The sequence below is a fragment of the Engystomops pustulosus genome, chromosome 1, assembly GCF_040894005.1.
Source record: "Engystomops pustulosus chromosome 1, aEngPut4.maternal, whole genome shotgun sequence".
Taxonomy (NCBI): domain Eukaryota; kingdom Metazoa; phylum Chordata; class Amphibia; order Anura; family Leptodactylidae; genus Engystomops; species Engystomops pustulosus.
This window is the reverse complement of record NC_092411.1, coordinates 15029098-15048712: the sequence shown is the minus strand read 5'-3', so window position 1 is coordinate 15048712 and position 19615 is coordinate 15029098. Positions and strand designations below refer to the sequence as shown.

Genomic DNA, 19615 nt, shown 5'->3' with positions numbered 1-19615 from the left:
TTCCCCATACCAAGCCCCGTGACACTAGCGTGCCTAGGCCGCAACCGCCAGCCACGACTCCAGGCCCCGAGAAAAGGCTAGGCCCCGGTGGGGGATGTTGCATATACTATGAGGGGGTTGTATCATACGCTAGCGCATCATGTACCAGCATATGATTCAACCAACCCCCATTTCCCGGATCTATCAGGAGACTGGAGCCTCTTCGGCATTGCGGGCGCAATTAGCCAGGCGTAGATCTGCACTTTAACCAGTGCCTTAACTTGGCACAGGCTATTGCTAATAAGTGCCTTCCACCCGCCAGCCAACTGCACAGCCTTACACCGCCCCCCCCACCACACCCAACCCCCAAAGAGGGAGGAGTAGCCGGGGGTCAGAACTAAATCACGATTTGTATTCTGGTATGCAGGCCTACAATCCATGATAAATCACCCAAATGTACATCAGATCTCCTGGTGCACTTTCACCAGGTGTCATTTCACTTACCTGTATCGTCGGTCCTGGGTTACGTAGGATATGTTCTAACATATATAAAATTTGTTGAAACTCACAAAAAAATATATTTAAAAAAAAAAAAGTGGATGGGGGTGGAAAGTAAACAACGGACACAACAAGATCTGAATAAATCTCTTTATGACATTCATATTGTATATTGGCACAAAAATAAGTACTTTACATCTCCACAATATCAGAAGCCCCTTGTGTTCCTCTCACTTTTTCCATATTCAGCATTTTGTGGGTTAATTTTGCTTTCACAGAAGGAAGTATTCGTCTCCGTTCATTTGGTATTAAAGCTGTTAATTCGGAAAAATAATGGACGATAAAAAAGGCGCCGAAAATAGACAGAGGGGCGGAATACAACTCTGTGTCACAGGATGCTCATGCGTTTTGTTTTTTTTTAAAAGAATTCAAATATTCCCAATCCCAGGGTTTAAAGTGTTAATCTTGGGTGGCCGAAGTCAAAACTGTCGGACTCGTGATCAGCTAAGAGTTTCAGGTTCAGGAATCCCCAGTGATCACAAATGATTGCCAGAAAAAGGGACAGCAAACCAGTGGCCTCTAATGGCCGAAAGTGGTATTACATGCTGTCCACTTAAATGAATTGATGACCATGTGACACTGTACATAGAGGAGATGGGCACATTGGAGATGTTTTCTGACTCTGACTACTCAACACTGACTACAGAGCAGCAGAACGCCCTCTATATATCATACAGGGCATAAAGGGGTGTATTTGTTTACCAAAAAAAGATTTCTACTGGTCTAAAAATGCGGGATCATATATATATATATATGTATGTATATATATGTGTGTCTTTAACCCCATGACAACACTGCCATTCTCCATACCCTCTGTAATTATATGGGCACAACTAGCTAACAATTAGAGGTCTATAGTATGGTAGACATACTATAGAAACATAATAAAATAGGTTTTAATATAAAAATTCCAGTAATAAATCTAATTAGTTCAAAAACCGATATGGCCACATGACAGCACGGAGCTTTCCGAATGGCATAGGATAATCACAGTTATGGTTCTTAGGACGGCCATTTTGAACTTAGCCCAACCTTAAAGAATTTAAGAAACGTAAAGGAAATTTATCAAAAACTCTTTTCCACATTTTGAATGGTTTGTGAAAAAAAGTTTACTTCTTTACACCAGTCACTTTTTTTGTAGCTTGGAAAGTGGGCGTGGGAGGTCTATCACGCTTCTGATACTCCAGTAGTATCAAACTTGAAAGTTCCGACATTTGTTGCAATTTACCTCCACTAGGGAAGGAGGCCTTCGAAGTGGATCACAGGACAGAGGTTTTAGAATTTTAAAATTTTTTAAAAAGCATCAAATTGTATCAAAATTCATGGGACTGTTGATAAATTTGGCACAAAATATGGCAATACAGACTTCAAAAATTTTCCTCGTGATAACTCTCCCCTACAAGTAGGAGATTTATAGGCACCAATTATAGGACCCTATGTTATTTCAAAGCCCCGCCCATACATGTATATAAGCCCCACCCCCATTTTTTAAGGTGCTGTCTGACTTAGGAAAACCAAAGACCATCATATATAATAACCAAATATACATCAAATCTCATATCACATATTCGCCTTTCCCAACATTGACAAATGGGCCAAAAATAAAATTTCCCTGGTCGGGACACGATTTGGTTTATCGATAGCAACACATACACACCAAGCAAGAACATGAGACGAGGAGATACGTCAGAATCATTCACAAAGGTTTGGTAGACAGCTAGAACTTCTTGTTACCCGGAACAAGTGGGTGGGGAATCCTGAAGTAGGAGGAGCACAAAGAGGAGGTAATCTATTACGGTGCTTGCTTGCTTCCATACCCAATCCAACTTAAATCTACACCAGATGATTTAAAACAAAGTAAAAATAACCCATTTTAACCACAGTCACCATATTTTTCCCATAAGAAACATATTTTTTGTATCTTTTTTTTAGAATGCATATAAATATATAAGATTAACACTTTGTTCACAAGAGGTGATGGCGAATACCGAAACAACAAAAGGTGGGGGGGGGGGAGGTTGCAGGTGGGATTTTTTTTTATTTCTTTGACTTTGAAGATTGTGTTTATGGTACGATGTCATGAACCACTGCAGAGCAGACACTGACCACTAGGGGGGCGCTGTGGCGACTTGTCAGCCATTTCACGTTGACCACTGAATGTTCTCACAGTCCGGATGGGTTGCACTTTAGCAGGCGCACTTTCTTCCTCCTGCTTTTGCTTCGTCTAATTTTCCAGAGTTTCCCCCATTAACTGCATCTGGTACTTGGGTCTTGTCCACACATTGCTCCATGCGTTTCATTATCAAGTCCAGAAGAGTGTCCACTGATTTTTCCACGTTCTGTCCGGTGGCTGCACTTGTCTCAAAATATGGAATGCTGAGCAGAAAAGGAATATAGTTAGAAGCACTAAAGGGAATATTATATATATATAAAAAAAAAGGTGAAGGTTACAATACCAGACACTGCCACAAGCAAGAGTGACGCAGTTTCTGAATTAGGGGCAGGATAGATCTACACTTTAAAGGGGTTTTCCAGATTCATGATATGTATGGACAGGTAGAGTACTGACCTATGTGTATAGACAGGTAAAATTCAATCTACCTACAGGCACCACTAGGGGGAGCTGAAGAGATATCTGCATACTATAAGCTCCTGAGCTCCCCTAGTGGTTGCTCTATACACAGTATGTAGTAATTTCATGTGCTCCTCCTAGTGGTGGCTGAATATACACTATGGGGCAGATTTACTTACCCGGTCCATTCGTGATCCAACGGCGCGTTCTCTGCGGTGGATTCGGGTCCGGCCAGGATTCACTAAGGTAGTTCCTCTGACGTCCACTGGGTGGCGCTGCAGCACTGAAGTTCCCCGGAATGCACTGATCTTTTAATTCGGCGGTTTTTCCGAATCCGTCGGGTTTTCGTTCGGCCACGCCCCCCGATTTCCATCGCGTGCATGCCGGCACCGATGCGACACAATCCGATCGCATGTGGCAAAATCCTGGGGCAATACAGGGAAAATCGCGCAAATCGGAAATATTCGGGTAACACGTCGGGAAAACGCGAATCGGGCCCTTAGTAAATGACCCCCAGTATGTAGTAATTTCATGTGCTCCTCCTAGTGGTGGCTGAATATAATCCATGTATTAATCATCTGAGCTCCCCTAGTGGTTGCTCTATATACAGTATGCAGTAATTTCTTATGCTTCCCCTAGTGATAGTTGAATATACACCATGTATTAATCATCTGAGCTCCCCTAGTGGTGACTGTAAATACAGTATGCAGTAATGCCCTGAACTTCCCCTAGTGGTGGCTGAATGTACAGTATTTAATGAGCTCCTATGTTTGTAGCTGGTAGCTCTCCCAAGTGGCGCTGCATACAGAGTATACAATATGCTCCTGAGCTCCCCCTAATGGTGGCTGTATCTACAGTATTCAATAAGCTCCTGAGCTCCCTCTAGTGGTGGCTGTATATACAGTAGTATTCAATAAGCCCCTGAGCGACGACTAGTGGTGGCTGTTTATATATGGTATACAATAAGCTCCTTTGCTCCCCCTAGTGGTGGCTGTTTATATATAGTGTACAATATGATTGTAAGCACCCCCTAGTGGTGGCTGTATATACAGTATTCAATAAGCTCCTGAGCTCCCTCTAGTGGTGGCTGTATATACAGTATTCAATAAGCTCCTGAGCTCCCTCTAGTGGTGGCTGTATATACAGTATTCAATTAGCTCCTGAGCTCCCTCTAGTGGTGGCTGTATATACAGTATTCAATTAGCTCCTGAGCGACGACTAGTGGTGGCTCTTTATATATAGTATACAATAAACTTCTTAGCTCCCCCTAGTGGTGGTTACTACCATATGAGATTACAATCTTGGATTACTCACCCATACTTATCAGCAAGTTCCTTTGCTTGCCTCTCATTGACCTCTCTCTGATCGGACAGGTCGGCTTTGTTACCAATTAATACAATATCAGGATTCTCACAGTAAGCGTTTGCTTGAAGCTGACCTGCAATGGAAATGTAAAAAAATTAATAAATTTATCCATTGTCTTGCCGTTACAAAACTTGAACTGTCCCTTTCACTTGGTTCTTGCCTTATTAGGGTCTAATAAAAATTTTTTTACAACGTTATAATATACTTTTTGTTTCAGTCTCTCATCATCTGAATGATATCTGCTTGCTGTCAGTGAATATATGGGCACTGTATGGTGCAATAATTTACAATACTCTATGCTTTCCCCTGTCTGCTGCAATGTATCAGTGCAGGAAGTAGATTGGATACACTAGTAGTAGGTTGGATACACTAGTAGTAGGTTGGAAACACTGGTAGTAGGTTGGATACACTGGTAGTAGGTTGGATACACTGGTAGTAGGTTGGATACACTGGTAGTAGGTTGGATACACTGGTAGTAGGTTGGATACACTGGTAGTAGGTTGGATACACTAGTAGTAGGTTGGATACACTGGTAGCAGGTTGGATACACTGGTAGCAGGTTGGATACACTGGTAGCAGGTTGGATACACTGGTAGTAGATTGGATACACTGGTAGTAGGTTGGATACACTGGTAGTAGGTTGGATACACTAGTAGTAGATTGGATACACTAGTAGTAGATTGGATACACTAGTAGTAGATTGGATACACTAGTATAGTAGGTTGGATACACTAGTGGTAGGTTGGGTACACTAGTAGTAGGTTGGATACACTAGTAGTAGATTAGATACACTAGTATAGTAGGTTGGATACACTAGTGGTAGGTTGGGTACACTAGTAGTAGGTTGGATACACTAGTAGTAGATTGGATACACTAGTAGTAGGTTGGATACACTAGTAGTAGGTTGGATACACTAGTAGTAGATTGGATACACTACTAGCAAACTCTCATCTTTGAGTGGAATGGGATAAAAACTGATGTACACTGGATATATATATATATATATGGACCTGGATACATTCTCATCATGATGCCCCTTATTGTAGATACAATTGTATAACACTTACTCATCCAATTCCGAACATTTAGGAAACTCTGTTGACTGGTGAGATCAAACATTAAGAGGAAACCCATGGCATCTCTGAAGAATGCTGTAGTGAGGCTCCGAAACCTGGATAGACCAAATAATATGGAACATTAACCACCAGAGCAGACATGAAAAGTGACATCCCCTGTAGCTTTGCTGTATATACTGGGATAGAATGTGCAGAGCCACCTCACTATCACTATTGTTACTGACAGCTTTGTTAGATTGCAGCTACATAAGACTACTTTCCCTTTCTTCTTTTAATTTACCTCATTGATATGTTGATATGCTCATCAGGGGTGAAAGGTCGGAGCAATACGATTACCCCCCAAAAAAATGTAAAAATAGTATACGGAAAAATTGACCACTGTACAAGATTTATATGTTTTTCTGTAGCTTTTCTATATGTTCTGGGACTGGTTGTGCAGAGTATTATTGTTATGACTGTGGTTATTGACATCTATGTTGTACTGCAGTTACAAAACTATTTCTCTTTTATACAGATATGCTACAAAACCAGCAAATGGGGTTCACTAAAACCCTCAGCAGGAGACCAAATAGTACACTAAACAATGACCACTAGAACAGAATTGAACAGATGACATTTTCAGGGGGAAGGGGGGTTTTCTATATGTACTGGGAGAGGATGTGCAGTGCCATCTCATCATCACCATGCTTAATGTACTTTAGTTACATGAAAATAAGAGCATTATGACAAGCAGAAAGACACTAAATCGTATATATGGAAACATTAACCACTAAAGCAGAAAAGACAGGATGACATTTTATGTTCTCTGTAGCTTTGCCATATGTACTGGGATGAGATGTGCAGAGTCGTCTCATCATCAGTGTTACTGATCAGTCTGTTGTACTGCAATTACCCCAATTCCCCCACAAAAAATAAGCCATAGCATGATTTTTCAGTTACTGGGGAGTATTGTGGAAAAAGAAGAGCTACCCCAAAATGAAACAATAGTTACAACAGCTAAATTTCGTACAAAGCTTGTGTTTCGAGGTGCCACAAAACTGGAGATATCATGTGTTCAAGTTACAAGTCGGAGTAGGATCTTCATACTCCTGACTGTGGAAATCTCTGTAACACTTATAAACACAATCTGTATTAAGGGGTAGATTCTCTTCTTTAAAATGACACCAAAATTGTACCAGGGTACAGAAGTTATAGCTGTTTGAAATGTGCCCATCTCCAGCCTGGCAGCATAGAGAAGAAAGAGGGAGCTACATGGACAAGAGGATCTCATGTAAGGAAAGTGCTATTATAAGACATGAAAAAATGTGTCCAATGATTCTAAAGGCAAAATAGTCTGAAGTAGTGATAAAAGGACCCATGAAAAAAGAAAAAAAATCTGTTTGGGTCTGATTATGCACCAGTAACACCCACGATCTGTGCTGGTACCGATGGTGGGTGTTAACTCTTTTAATGCTGCTGGCAAAACCAGGCCCATTTTGGGGAGGATCACTGGCCTGTGCACTATGACCCCCAGCCCCAGTGTCTGGCCATTTTGGCCCCTGCTCACTCCTTTCTGGTGATAGATTGTGATTCTATGGCTCATATTCAGTTTTCCCAAAATACATATGGTATACAAATTTTGACTGAAGTGACTCAGACAAGACAATAATGGTAATGATTGCGGAATGTAACGTTTCAGAAACCCCTTTTTTTTGCATTTTCAAAGATAATTTTGTTTATACAAATGTTTTTCAAATGCGATGCAAAGTCGCATGATGACGCAAACCATGTGACGGCTGCTAGTGACTAGATGAAGCCTGAGGGCTGAGCCGCATGGATGATTCCTTTGTGGAATTTCAGTGTAACTACAATGAGGGCCTTGTTAAGAATTTTGTAATTTTTCTGCAGAAGTCAAAGCAAGTTTTACAAGTTCCGGGGTCTAGATTCCTAGAAATATGGAAAGTCCTGGTCTGGAGACAAGCAGGACACCTACCTTGTCTCCAGTGTGGGCCATTTATGTTGTTGGGTAAGATGGTCACAGCTGGTTGGCTGATGTGGGCGCTAGAGGGGCGGCACCCCTGGTGACATCATCATCCGAGATGTACCCATAATGTATCTGACGTGGTTACAATGTATATATCTGATCGTGGTGATACATTACCTCTCCTGCCCTGCTGTGTCCCACAGCTGTAGGTGCACCTTAAAGGATTTGCCCTGTGTGGCACCAGGACCAGCATTGTTATAGATCTAAAAAAAATGAATGCAAATATAATATTAATGCAAAAATTATAGCAACGCTGATTATTTAGTCCCTCAGCTTCAAGGGTCATTGGCTGCTCAGTGATGTGATCTGATTGGCTGCATAGTCACCCCCCGAATGGATAACACTTCTGTCCTGGCAACTAATCATATGAGTAGACAGGTTACTGCTAGATTGGACAGGTTACCCATTCAATACACTAGACCACCAGGGATATTACTAAAAGCCCCTTCCTATTCTAGACCACCAGGCATGTTACCAATAACACATTCATCACCTTAGACCACCAGGGATATTACTTATTACCCCTAGACTACAAGGCAGATTTCCAATAGACCCTTTCACACCATAGACCACCCAAAAGTCACTGTAAACCACCAGAATTGGTACCAATAGCCCGTTCATCACCTCAGACCACCAGGACTGTTACCTGGCCCTTTAAGACCACCAAGGATGTTACTAATAATGGCATTTGCACCGTAGATACCAGTAACCTCTGACCCCTTCTTACCCTAGACCACAAGGGAGGTTTCCAATAAACCCTTTGACACCATAGACCACCCACCAGGGATGTTATCTATAATCCAGTAACCCAATTGTTAGCCCTGGACCAATAGGGATGTGACTATTAACCCTTTTCCTGTTAACAGAATTTTGGAGGATTGATGCATTCCTTGAAAAGTGGCCCAAGAACCGTGCAGAAGTGGGTGATGTATACGTAATATTACTGGATGTTATGAATGGCTGAATGATCAACCACGGTCTTGTCTCAAAACCTGCGCATTGTGCACTTCATCTCCCCTCCACCCCTGCACCAACCCGGAGGGAGAAACGCACACTGCGCAGGCACGAATTCTGAGACAAGACTTCGGGAGGGAGGGGAGAAGACCAAGAACAAGGAGGCACAGCTGGTAAAGAGGCGGATGTTACCTGACAAGTGGCCGGCGGATTGACTGCGGTTCCCCGAAACCTGACCCCTGACTGGTTACTGTCCACGGATATAACTATATTTTTAAGAATAAAGATAGCCTCCTTAAAATCCCTAAAATCAACTTTTAAAAGTATGGTAAGGAGTCTGAAGGGCTCCGGGGGGTGTTACCACAGCACCTCCATGTTGTAGCTTCATAGGCTGTTACACTGTACAGGAGAACTTAGCCCCCTCCCAATGGCCTGTTATTCTACAGTGGCAAAATAATTAGCAACATCCCTGTCAGTATATGGTGGTAAAAAGGTATTAATAATATTCTTGACAGTCTAAGGTCATGAGAGGGGGAATGGGTAACATCTCTGGTGCTTTAGGATTTAGGAAAAATATTTTGGTCACTTCCCTATTGGTCCAGGGCTAAAAATTTGGTTATTGGTAACAATTCTGGTGGCTTAGAATGACTACTGGATTATAGATAACATCCCTGGTGGGTGGTCTATGGTGTAAAGGGTTTTATTGGAAACCTCCCTTGTGGTCTAGGGTGAGCAGGGGTCAGAGGTTACTGGTGTCTAAAGCCATTATTGGTCCTTCCGTGGTCCAGCAGGTTCTGCTCTTTGGTTTGGTTGACCCGGGACGTCACGTCTTTATCAGTGTCACTTACCACTCTCTTTTCCCGGAAGTCTATTCCCACTGTGGTGATGAATTTCGGGTTGAACTTGTTGTCTGTATACCTGTACAGGAAGGTGGTCTTCCCAACACCGGAATCTCCGAGGGCCAGGAGCTTAATCAGATAATCATAGTCACCATCCGTCATAGTGTAGACTGCGGTGAACCTGAAACATAAGAAATAGAGGGACTCAGAGGGACCACATAATACCTGCACAACTTCAGGTGGAATTCTAATACAGTTCTCTAATGGACATTATGCTCAGGAACCAGGAGGCTCAGGATGGACAGTGCAATTAGCTAACTGGAAAATGCACCCCCTATTAAGGAGCAAATTCACCAATATCCACTGATGATCAATTAATACGAGACAGGATTGTGTTGGCTACACTGCTCGCATGCAATAAGGGGCTGACGACTTTGGAAAGCCCATTTTTTGCACCAAATTTGGGGGTTTTAAGTGTAATGACTTCATTTGGCCGGTGCTACCACTGGCTCGTCCCGATGCCAAAAGGTGGTTGTGTAAATGTCCTCACAGCCGTTCATACAGGACCCTGTGTAGTTTAAAGGGCATCAATACCAAGATGAAGGACTGAATGCCAATGAGCCTGAGGGGCTCCAGGCTCCATTAACAATTATACAGCCTGGAGCCCCTCAGGCTCATTTGCATACAGTCCTTCATCCTGGTGGTAGATCCCCTTTAAGGAACCTTCACCATGAGAAGGTGCTTGAGCAATAGGTTTCTTAGTCCAATAATGTCCCTGCAGCGCTGTCCTCATAGGTCTCTACATCTACCCAATGTCTGACCTCTGTCCCTTTCACACTTCTAAACTTCTACCTGGATTTCCATATTAGATCGATCTCCACCAGCCCTGACCTTGGCCTGTCTTTGCCAATCATATGAGAGCCACACACCTATATGCATAAGCCACCAATACTAAGACTACTCCAAGAGGTGATCTCCATACAGGGGTTTGGGGGTAGATACCAGGCAGCCAAAGGGAATCTGTCATCAGATTTTACTAGAAATTCATCTTTTATGCAAAATCTCACCCATTTATGCATAAAATAAAATCTTCTCCAAAGTCATGAGAAAATGAGCAGAGAAGAGTCATATTTGCCTGAGATGAATCAAATAAGAGGCTGCAAGGGAAGAGTCATTTCAGATTGGTGACATATTAAAGATAACAATCTCATCTTTCAGATCATATCAGGTTTCTCCTACAGAGCTGGAAAAAAACAAGCAGCTAAATACTTAATTGGTAATGTGAGTTGCGGATAATACTTCCAATTCCTGCCATTTTTAACAGCCTGTAGCTGTGGTTCCTGTGCAATCAGAAAGAGAAGATTCTTATCTTTAACATGACACCAACACCATGTTTCTAAGTGATACAGAATGGAAGATAAGAATGTCTGAAGGGACTCTATACCTGTAGCCGCTAAATTTAACTCATCTCAGGCAAAATATGACTCATCTCTGCTCATTGTCACAAGACATTGAAGGAGTTGAGGGTGATTTTTATAGGTAAACAGGTCAGATTTCACCTTAAATAGGATATTCTAAAAAAGGACTTTCCTAATGGGGTAAATCTGGTCCCTTTCAATAACACCTTCAGTAATAATCTGTGTCAAATCAATTTATACTACAAATTAATAAATGGGTCCTCTGTTTAGAGTCTGGTACTATCGGAAAGCAATTGTTTTTCCTGCTCTAGAGGACCTGTCCTGTATTACAGATACAAATCATTGATGGGAATGGACATATTGTAATACTTCATTTCACCTGTGGGGGCACTGCAGGGAATCTGAAAACAGATGGATTTATCAAGTGATCACTGGTGGACAAAGCAGAACACTTTGTGATTAGCATATTGTTAAGAAAAGCTTGTAACCAATATGAACTATTGAAAGTGGAGAAGCCCTTTAAGAGTAATGCAGTTCAATGGCTAAATGTGAGCCGCGGTTTTGTTAATGCGAGATGATGACTGCAGAAGGCGGAGGGCGATTTATCTTCTGATTTCTGCAGGACGAGGTGTGCGGATGAGTCACTCCATTCAACCTCAGCCTCATTACACGAGGAGCCGGCAAATCTCCACAGAGACGGGTGCACTTATTTATGACAGCCGGCTGTCACACCGCGCCTGCAAACAAACCCGGGCGCCAATTAATATTTATACTAATTATCCATTTTAATACACAGGAGATGAGGCTAATTTATCAAAAGACGACTTCTCTGCAGATCATTCACCCTTCAGACACGACACCAATTATGCTGATCCTCTCTGTGCACCATATGGAACTATTATTCTCACACTGTTTGGCACCACTTGTGCACAATATGACATTATTGTGGGAAAATCAGCACTACTAGGCGAGCACAATATGGCACTATTATGCTGACACTATATAGTACCATTAGTTGTTGTGCACAATATGGCACTACTATTCTAACTGTATAATACCACAAGTTATTGTGCACAATATGACACTATTATTCTGACACTGCTTAGTACTACTAGTTGTGCACAACATGGCACTATTATTCTGACTCTATATAGTACCACAAGTTATTGTGCACAATATGACACTATTATTCTGACTTTACATAGTACTACTAGTTGTTGTGCACAATATGGAACTATTATTTTGACTGTATATAGTACTACTAGTTGTTGTGCACAATATGGAACTATTATTCTGACTCTATATAGTACTACTAGTTGTTGTGCACAATATGGCACTATTATTCTGACACTATATAGTACTACTAGTTGTTGTGCACAATATGGCACTATTATTCTGACACTATATAGTACTACCAGTTGTTGTGCACAATATGGCACTATTATTTTGACTGTATATAGTACTACTAGTTATTGTGCACAATATGGAACCATTATTTTGACACTGTTTAGTACTACTAGTTGTGCACAATATGGCACTATTATTCTGACACTATATAGTACTACTAGTTGTTGGGCACAATATGACACTGTTATTCTGACTTTACATAGTACTACTAGTTGTTGTGCACAATATGAAACTATTATTCTGACTCTATATAGTACTACTAGTTGTTGTGCACAATATGGCACTATTATTTTGACTGTATATAGTACTACTAGTTGTTGTGCACAATATGGAACTATTATTCTGACTCCATATAGTACTACTAGTTGTTGGGCACAATATGGAACTATTATTCTGACACTATATAGTACTACTAGTTGTTGTGCACAATATGGCACTATTATTCTGACACTATATAGTACTACTAGTTGTTGTGCACAATGTGGCACTATTATTCTGACACTATATAGTACTACTAGTTGTTGTGCACAATATGGCACTATTATTCTGACTCTATATAGTACCACAAGTTATTGTGCACAATATGGCACTATTATTCTGACACTATATAGTACTACTAGTTGTTGGGCACAATATGACACTATTATTCTGACTTTATATTAGTACTACTAGTTGTTGGGCACAATATGGAACTATTATTCTGACACTATATAGTACTACTAGTTGTTGTGCACAATATGGCACTATTATTCTGACACTATATAGTACTACTAGTTGTTGTGCACAATATGGCACTATTATTCTGACACTATATAGTACTACTAGTTGTTGTGCACAATATGGCACTATTATTCTGACACTATATAGTACTACCAGTTGTTGTGCACAATATGACACTATTATTCTGACTCTATATAGTACCACAAGTTATTGTGCACAATATGGCACTATTATTCTGACACTATATAGTACTACTAGTTGTTGTGCACAATATGGAACTATTATTCTGACTCTATATAGTACTACTAGTTGTTGGGCACAATATGGCACTATTATTCTGACACTATATAGTACTACTAGTTGTTGTGCACAATATGACACTATTATTCTGACTCTATATAGTACCACAAGTTATTGTGCACAATATGGCACTATTATTCTGACACTATATAGTACTACTAGTTGTTGGGCACAATATGACACTATTATTCTGACTTTATATAGTACTACTAGTTGTTGTGCACAATATGGCACTATTATTCTGACACTATATAGTACTACTAGTTGTTGTGCACAATATGACACTATTATTCTGACTCTATATAGTACCACAAGTTATTGTGCACAATATGGCACTATTATTCTGACACTATATAGTACTACTAGTTGTTGTGCACAATATGGAACTATTATTCTGACTCTATATAGTACTACTAGTTGTTGGGCACAATATGGAACTATTATTCTGACACTATATAGTACTACTAGTTGTTGTGCACAATATGGCACTATTATTCTGACACTATATAGTACTACTAGTTGTTGTGCACAATATGGCACTATTATTCTGACACTATATAGTACTACTAGTTGTTGTGCACAATATGGCACTATTATTCTGACACTATATAGTACTACCAGTTGTTGTGCACAATATGACACTATTATTCTGACTCTATATAGTACCACAAGTTATTGTGCACAATATGGCACTATTATTCTGACACTATATAGTACTACTAGTTGTTGTGCACAATATGGAACTATTATTCTGACTCTATATAGTACTACTAGTTGTTGGGCACAATATGGAACTATTATTCTGACACTATATAGTACTACTAGTTGTTGTGCACAATATGACACTATTATTCTGACTCTATATAGTACCACAAGTTATTGTGCACAATATGGCACTATTATTCTGACACTATATAGTACTACTAGTTGTTGGGCACAATATGACACTATTATTCTGACTTTATATAGTACTACTAGTTGTTGTGCACAATATGGAACTATTATTCTGACTCTATATAGTACTACTAGTTGTTGGGCACAATATGGAACTATTATTCTGTCACTATATAGTACTACCAGTTGTTGTGCACAATATGGCACTATTATTCTGACACTATATAGTACTACTAGTTGCTGTGCACAATATGGCACTATTATTCTGACTCTGTATAGTACTACTAGTTGTTGTGCACAATATGGCACTATAATTTGTACACTTTGGTACCACTAGTTGTTGTCCAGGATATGGCACTATTATTCTGACTCTATATAGTACTACTAGTTGCTATGCACTATAAGGAACCATTATTTTCACACTGTTTATTACTACTAGTTGCTGTGCACAATATGGCGCTATTATTATGACTCTATATAGTACTACTAGTAGTTGTGCACAATATGGCACTATTATTATGACACTGCTTAGTACAAGTAGTTATGCACAATATGGCACTATTATTATGACACTGCTTAGTACAAGTAGTTATGCACAATATGGCACTATTATTATGACACTGCTTAGTACAAGTAGTTATGCACAATATGGCGCTATAATTTAGAAATTATCTGGCACTCTTAGCTGTGCACAGTATGGTAATACTATTCTTTCATTGTTTAGCACTATGAGCTGTACATGTTATGGTAATTGCACTACTATTCGTGCACAGTGTGGCACTACTATTCTGACACTGTTTAGCACTATATGTGTAGAAGGTAGTTCTATATTTTGGAAACCATTTTGGCACTTCTAGTTGGGGACAATATGGTTACATTATTCGGACACTGTTTAGCACTGCTAGTTATGCACCATATGGCACTATTATGTTCAAAGCCCCTCCATGGACTTTCCCAATATTCAATCAGAGTAGGTGTAGAACTGGTGAATTAGCAGGACTCTGGGGACCAGACAGATATAATCATTATGGTAAACCTTCAAATCCATTAGAATGACATTTACTACTGGGAATGTAGAACTCGGAATCATCGGGAGAAGGTTCTGGTGGAAAACATCCAATATTATGTGACGGAATGTCCCTTATATGATCTAATTATTGATCTAATTATTTCCACTAGACCAGTGTCCAATGTGGGGCACATGGAGTGGCTGTCCACATGATACAAAGATGAGCTCCCCCTAGTGGTGAATGCAGGTGGCAAGAATTCTATAATGTAACTATGTATCTATGGTGTGAAACATGAGCAATTCCCTCGCCTGGACTCCTCGGTGATCTTAAGGGTGGGCGGGACCCTTCGTGTCCAGCAGCAATACTACAAGTTGTGGCTGAGGTCTCTGTATGAACACGTGAGTACATAAAGTAAGGAATGTTACAAGTATCTGAGAAAACTGGATAAGCGAGTGCCGAGGCCAGAAGAACCTGATCCGCAGTAAAGTCAGAGGTCACATAAGAGCTGAAGACAAAGAAGCAAGAAAAAGTGGATCAAGAAATAACTTTCACTATATAACTAACATTAATGGAAGTTTATGGAAGTGCTGTCTAAGCAATTGCCTACTACTGGCCTGTCAGCAGAATACACATGTTCTCTATGGAAGTATGACATGTTGTATTATGTGAAGGAGCTGTATTAACAATTCCTGAGGCTTCACAGGTAAAATCTCCCAGCATTCCTGGTGTCTGCAAAATAATTGCCTGTATAAAGAGGAAGGTAAAATTATAAAATTGGAACGTATTTCAGCCACCGCTAGTAGATGTTTCATTAAAGAGTTCCTAACTTTGCATAAATCCATAGTACAAGTGACTACACAAAATAAGAGGGGGAGCTGCTGGGGGGAGGAAAATAAAGGAGGCTACTGCTGGGGGGGGGGGGTGAAACATAAGAGGGGGTCTGCTAGGAGGCAAATGAGAGGCTACTAAAATAAGAGGGGGAGCTGCTGGGGGCACCGTATGAGGGGATAAAATAAGAAGGGGAGCTGCTGGAGGGAAATAAAAGGGGAAGATGTTGGGGGAGGGGGCAAAATAAGAGGGGGAGCTGCTGGGTGGGGCAAAATAAAGGAGGTTGCTGCTGAAAAATAAAAGGTGCTGGGGGCACAGTAGGAGAGAGTATAATAAGAGGGGGAGCTGCTGGGGGCACAGTAGGAGGTAGTATAATAAGAGGGGGAGCTGCTGGGGGCACAGTAGGAGGTAGTATAATAAGAGGGGGAGCTGCTGGGAGCACAGTAGGAGGTAGTATAATAAGAGGGGGAGCTGCTGGGAGCACAGTAGGAGGTAGTATAATAAGAGGGGGAGATGCTGGGAGCACAGTAGGAGAGAGTATAATAAGAGGGGGAGCTGCTGGGGGCACAGTAGGAGGTAGTATAATAAGAGGGGGAGCTGCTGGGGGCACAGTAGGAGAGAGTATAATAAGAGGGGGAGCTGCTGGGGGCACAGTAGGAGGTAGTATAATAAGAGGGGGAGCTGCTGGGGGCACAGTAGGAGAGAGTATAATAAGAGGGGGAGCTGCTGGGGGCACAGTAGGAGGTAGTATAAGAGGGGGAGCTGCTGGGGGCACAGTAGGAGGTAGTATAATAAGAGGGGGAGATGATGGGGGCACAGTAGGAGAGAGTATAATAAGAGGGGGAGATGCTGGGAGCACAGTAGGAGGTAGTATAATAAGAGGGGGAGATGCTGGGAGCATAGTAAAGGGAGTATAATAAGAGGGGGAGATGCTGGGAGCATAGTAGGACGGAGTATAATAAGAGGGGAGCTGCTGGGGGCACAGTAGGAGGGAGTACAATAAGTGGGGGAGCTGCTGGGGGTACAGTATGTGGGGGTAAAATAAGAACGGGAGCTGCTGGGGGCACAGTAAGAGGGGGTACAATAAGTGGGGAGCTGCTGGGAGCACAGTATGTGGGGGGTAAAATAAGAGACGGGTCCTGCATCACACGTGTGCACATGCAGGTCACCACATCCCCGGGTCCTGCATCACACGTGTGCACATGCAGGTCACCACATCCCCGGGTCCTGCATCACACGTGTGCACATGCAGGTCACCACATCCCCGGGTCCTGCATCACACGTGTGCACATGCAGGTTACCACATCCCCGGGTCCTGCATCACACGTGTGCACATGTGGGTCACCACATCCCCGGGTCCTGCATCACATGCGGGTCACTAGGTTGCACATGTCCCTGATGATTTGATCTAACCATCTAATGGAATATCAAGTTACAGGACTTAACGATAATTGATCATCTCTTAGGGAAGATATTTCACCGGCTTTGGCTGCGGTCACAGGGAATCCAATAAATCTTCTCCAGCCATACATCACAGCGATCAATGGCGCACAGGATGAAGCCGCATTTCATTATGGCCCCTGTGTTACTGCACACGGGGAGGACACCGCTCATCTATGTCAGGGACATCATAGGAGCAGGAGAGATCTACATCCATGGATGTCACCCATACAAAGTTTGCTGCAAGTGTTCTGGGACGCTATGGGTGTCACGGATTTTGGAACACTACAGATGTTACTCCGGCAGTAATCACTAATCACTGTTATGGAAAGTGCTGTGGCTGATGCAGTTATGGGGGCACTGTATTAGTCAGTGCCCCCATATGACTTAATGTTCACAGTATGGGAATGACGAGTGGTGGGTCTGAGCACTGGGACCCCCACTGTTCACTAGAAGTGAGGTTCCTTGCTCCCAGTAAAAATGGAGCAGGAGGTTCTGCAGGCACATTGCTGCTCTATTCATCGCCATGAGACTCCCCTACTACTAATCTTGTGATTTGTGGCTTCCCAATGGTCAGACCTTCATCAATTAGATCCTTTCTTGTAGGGAAAAAAAATTTGAGTTGGGTTCTTACTTCCATGGTGCTCCCTTCTATGTTTAGTAACTATGCAGTTCCTCAGGGGCGGGGCTTCCCAAGCATTTACAATAGTAAAAGATATAGGATCTACCAAGGATAGGTCCTCTTTTTCTACGGGTCCTGTGTCTATGGTAGTGCACTCAACACATTGGCACAGACTTGGCTTTCTAGATATTAACACCTGACTTCCTAACTTAGGAGTCACTATTGTGTGAACGCGTCCCAGGAAGTCACGTTACATCGTATTTCACACTGCATCTCATTATTGTGTTATATAAAAAATAATGTCTGCCATGCCAACTAGCCCGAGGGAAACCACCAGACCGGAAATGGGCACAAAGTAGAGAGATCAGAAAGTAATACATTGTGTCTACACATAAGGACAAACCAGAGTGACAGGATTTCCTGGTTATATATTTACTTTCTCAGTACAATAGATTTTCTGTTGTGTATTCATTATATATAATCATTATAGGATGTAACTCAGGATCAGTACAGGATCAGTAATGTCATGTATGTACACAGTGACTGCACCAGCAGCAGAATAGTGAGTGCAGCTCTGGGGTATAATACAGGATGTAACTCAGGATCAGTACAGGATAAGTAATGTCATGTATGTACACAGTGACTGCACCAGCAGCAGAATAGTGAGTGCAGCTCTGGGGTGTAATACAGGATGTAACTCAGGATCAGTACAGGATAAGTAATCTCATGTATGTACACAGTGACTGCACCAGCAGCAGAATAGTGAGTGCAGCTCTGGAGTATAATACAGGATGTAACTCAGGATCAGTACAGGGTAAGTAATGTCATGTATGTACACAGTGACTGCACCAGCAGCAGAATAGTGAGTGCAGCTCTGGGGTATAATACAGGATGTAACTCAGGATCAGTACAGGATAAGTAATGTCATGTATGTACAAAGTGACTGCACCAGCAGCAGAATAGTGAGTGCAGCTCTGGAGTATAATACAGGATGTAACTCAGGATCAGTACAGGGTAAGTAATGTCATGTATGTACACAGTGACTGCACCAGCAGCAGAATAGTGAGTGCAGCTCTGGGGTATAATACAGGATGTAACTCAGGATCAGTACAGGATAAGTAATGTCATGTATGTACACAGTGACTGCACCAGCAGCAGAATAGTGAGTGCAGCTCTGGAGTATAATACAGGATGTAACTCAGGATCAGTACAGGATAAGTAATGCCATGTATGTACACAGTAACTGCACCAGCAGCAGAATAGTGAGTGCAGCTCTGGGGTATAATACAGGATGTAACTCAGGATCAGTACAGGATAAGTAATGTAATGTATGTACACAGTGACTGCACCAGCAGAAGAATAGTGAGTGCAGCTCTGGAGTATAATACAGGATGTAACTCAGGATCAGTACAGGATAAGTAATGTCATGTATGTACACAGTGACTGCACCAGCAGCAGAATAGTGAGTGCAGCTCTGGGGTATAATACAGGATGTAACTCAGGATCAGTACAGGATAAGAAATGTATGTACACAGTGACTGCACCAGCAGCAGAATAGTGAGTGCAGCTCTGCAGTATAATACAGGATGTAACTCAGGATCAGTACAGGA

The 19615-nt window shown here is 41.7% G+C and overlaps 1 protein-coding gene across 6 annotated transcripts in view; it reads right to left on the bottom strand.

Moving 5' to 3' along the window:
• Positions 1-613: 613 nt before the first annotated feature.
• RAB27B (RAB27B, member RAS oncogene family) overlaps positions 614-19615 on the bottom strand; it is a 154360-nt gene continuing 135358 nt past the window's right edge. For all 6 annotated transcript variants that reach the window (XM_072133832.1, XM_072133866.1, XM_072133851.1 and 3 more), the window contains 5 exons: positions 9376-9547; positions 7691-7776; positions 5542-5645; positions 4424-4547; positions 614-2913 (listed from right to left, as the gene is read on the bottom strand). In XM_072133832.1, coding sequence (XP_071989933.1) covers positions 2724-2913; positions 4424-4547; positions 5542-5645; positions 7691-7776; positions 9376-9528 — 657 coding nt within the window. In that variant the 5' untranslated portion in view covers positions 9529-9547 and the 3' untranslated portion in view covers positions 614-2723. The remainder of the gene's footprint in view (positions 2914-4423; positions 4548-5541; positions 5646-7690; positions 7777-9375; positions 9548-19615) is intronic.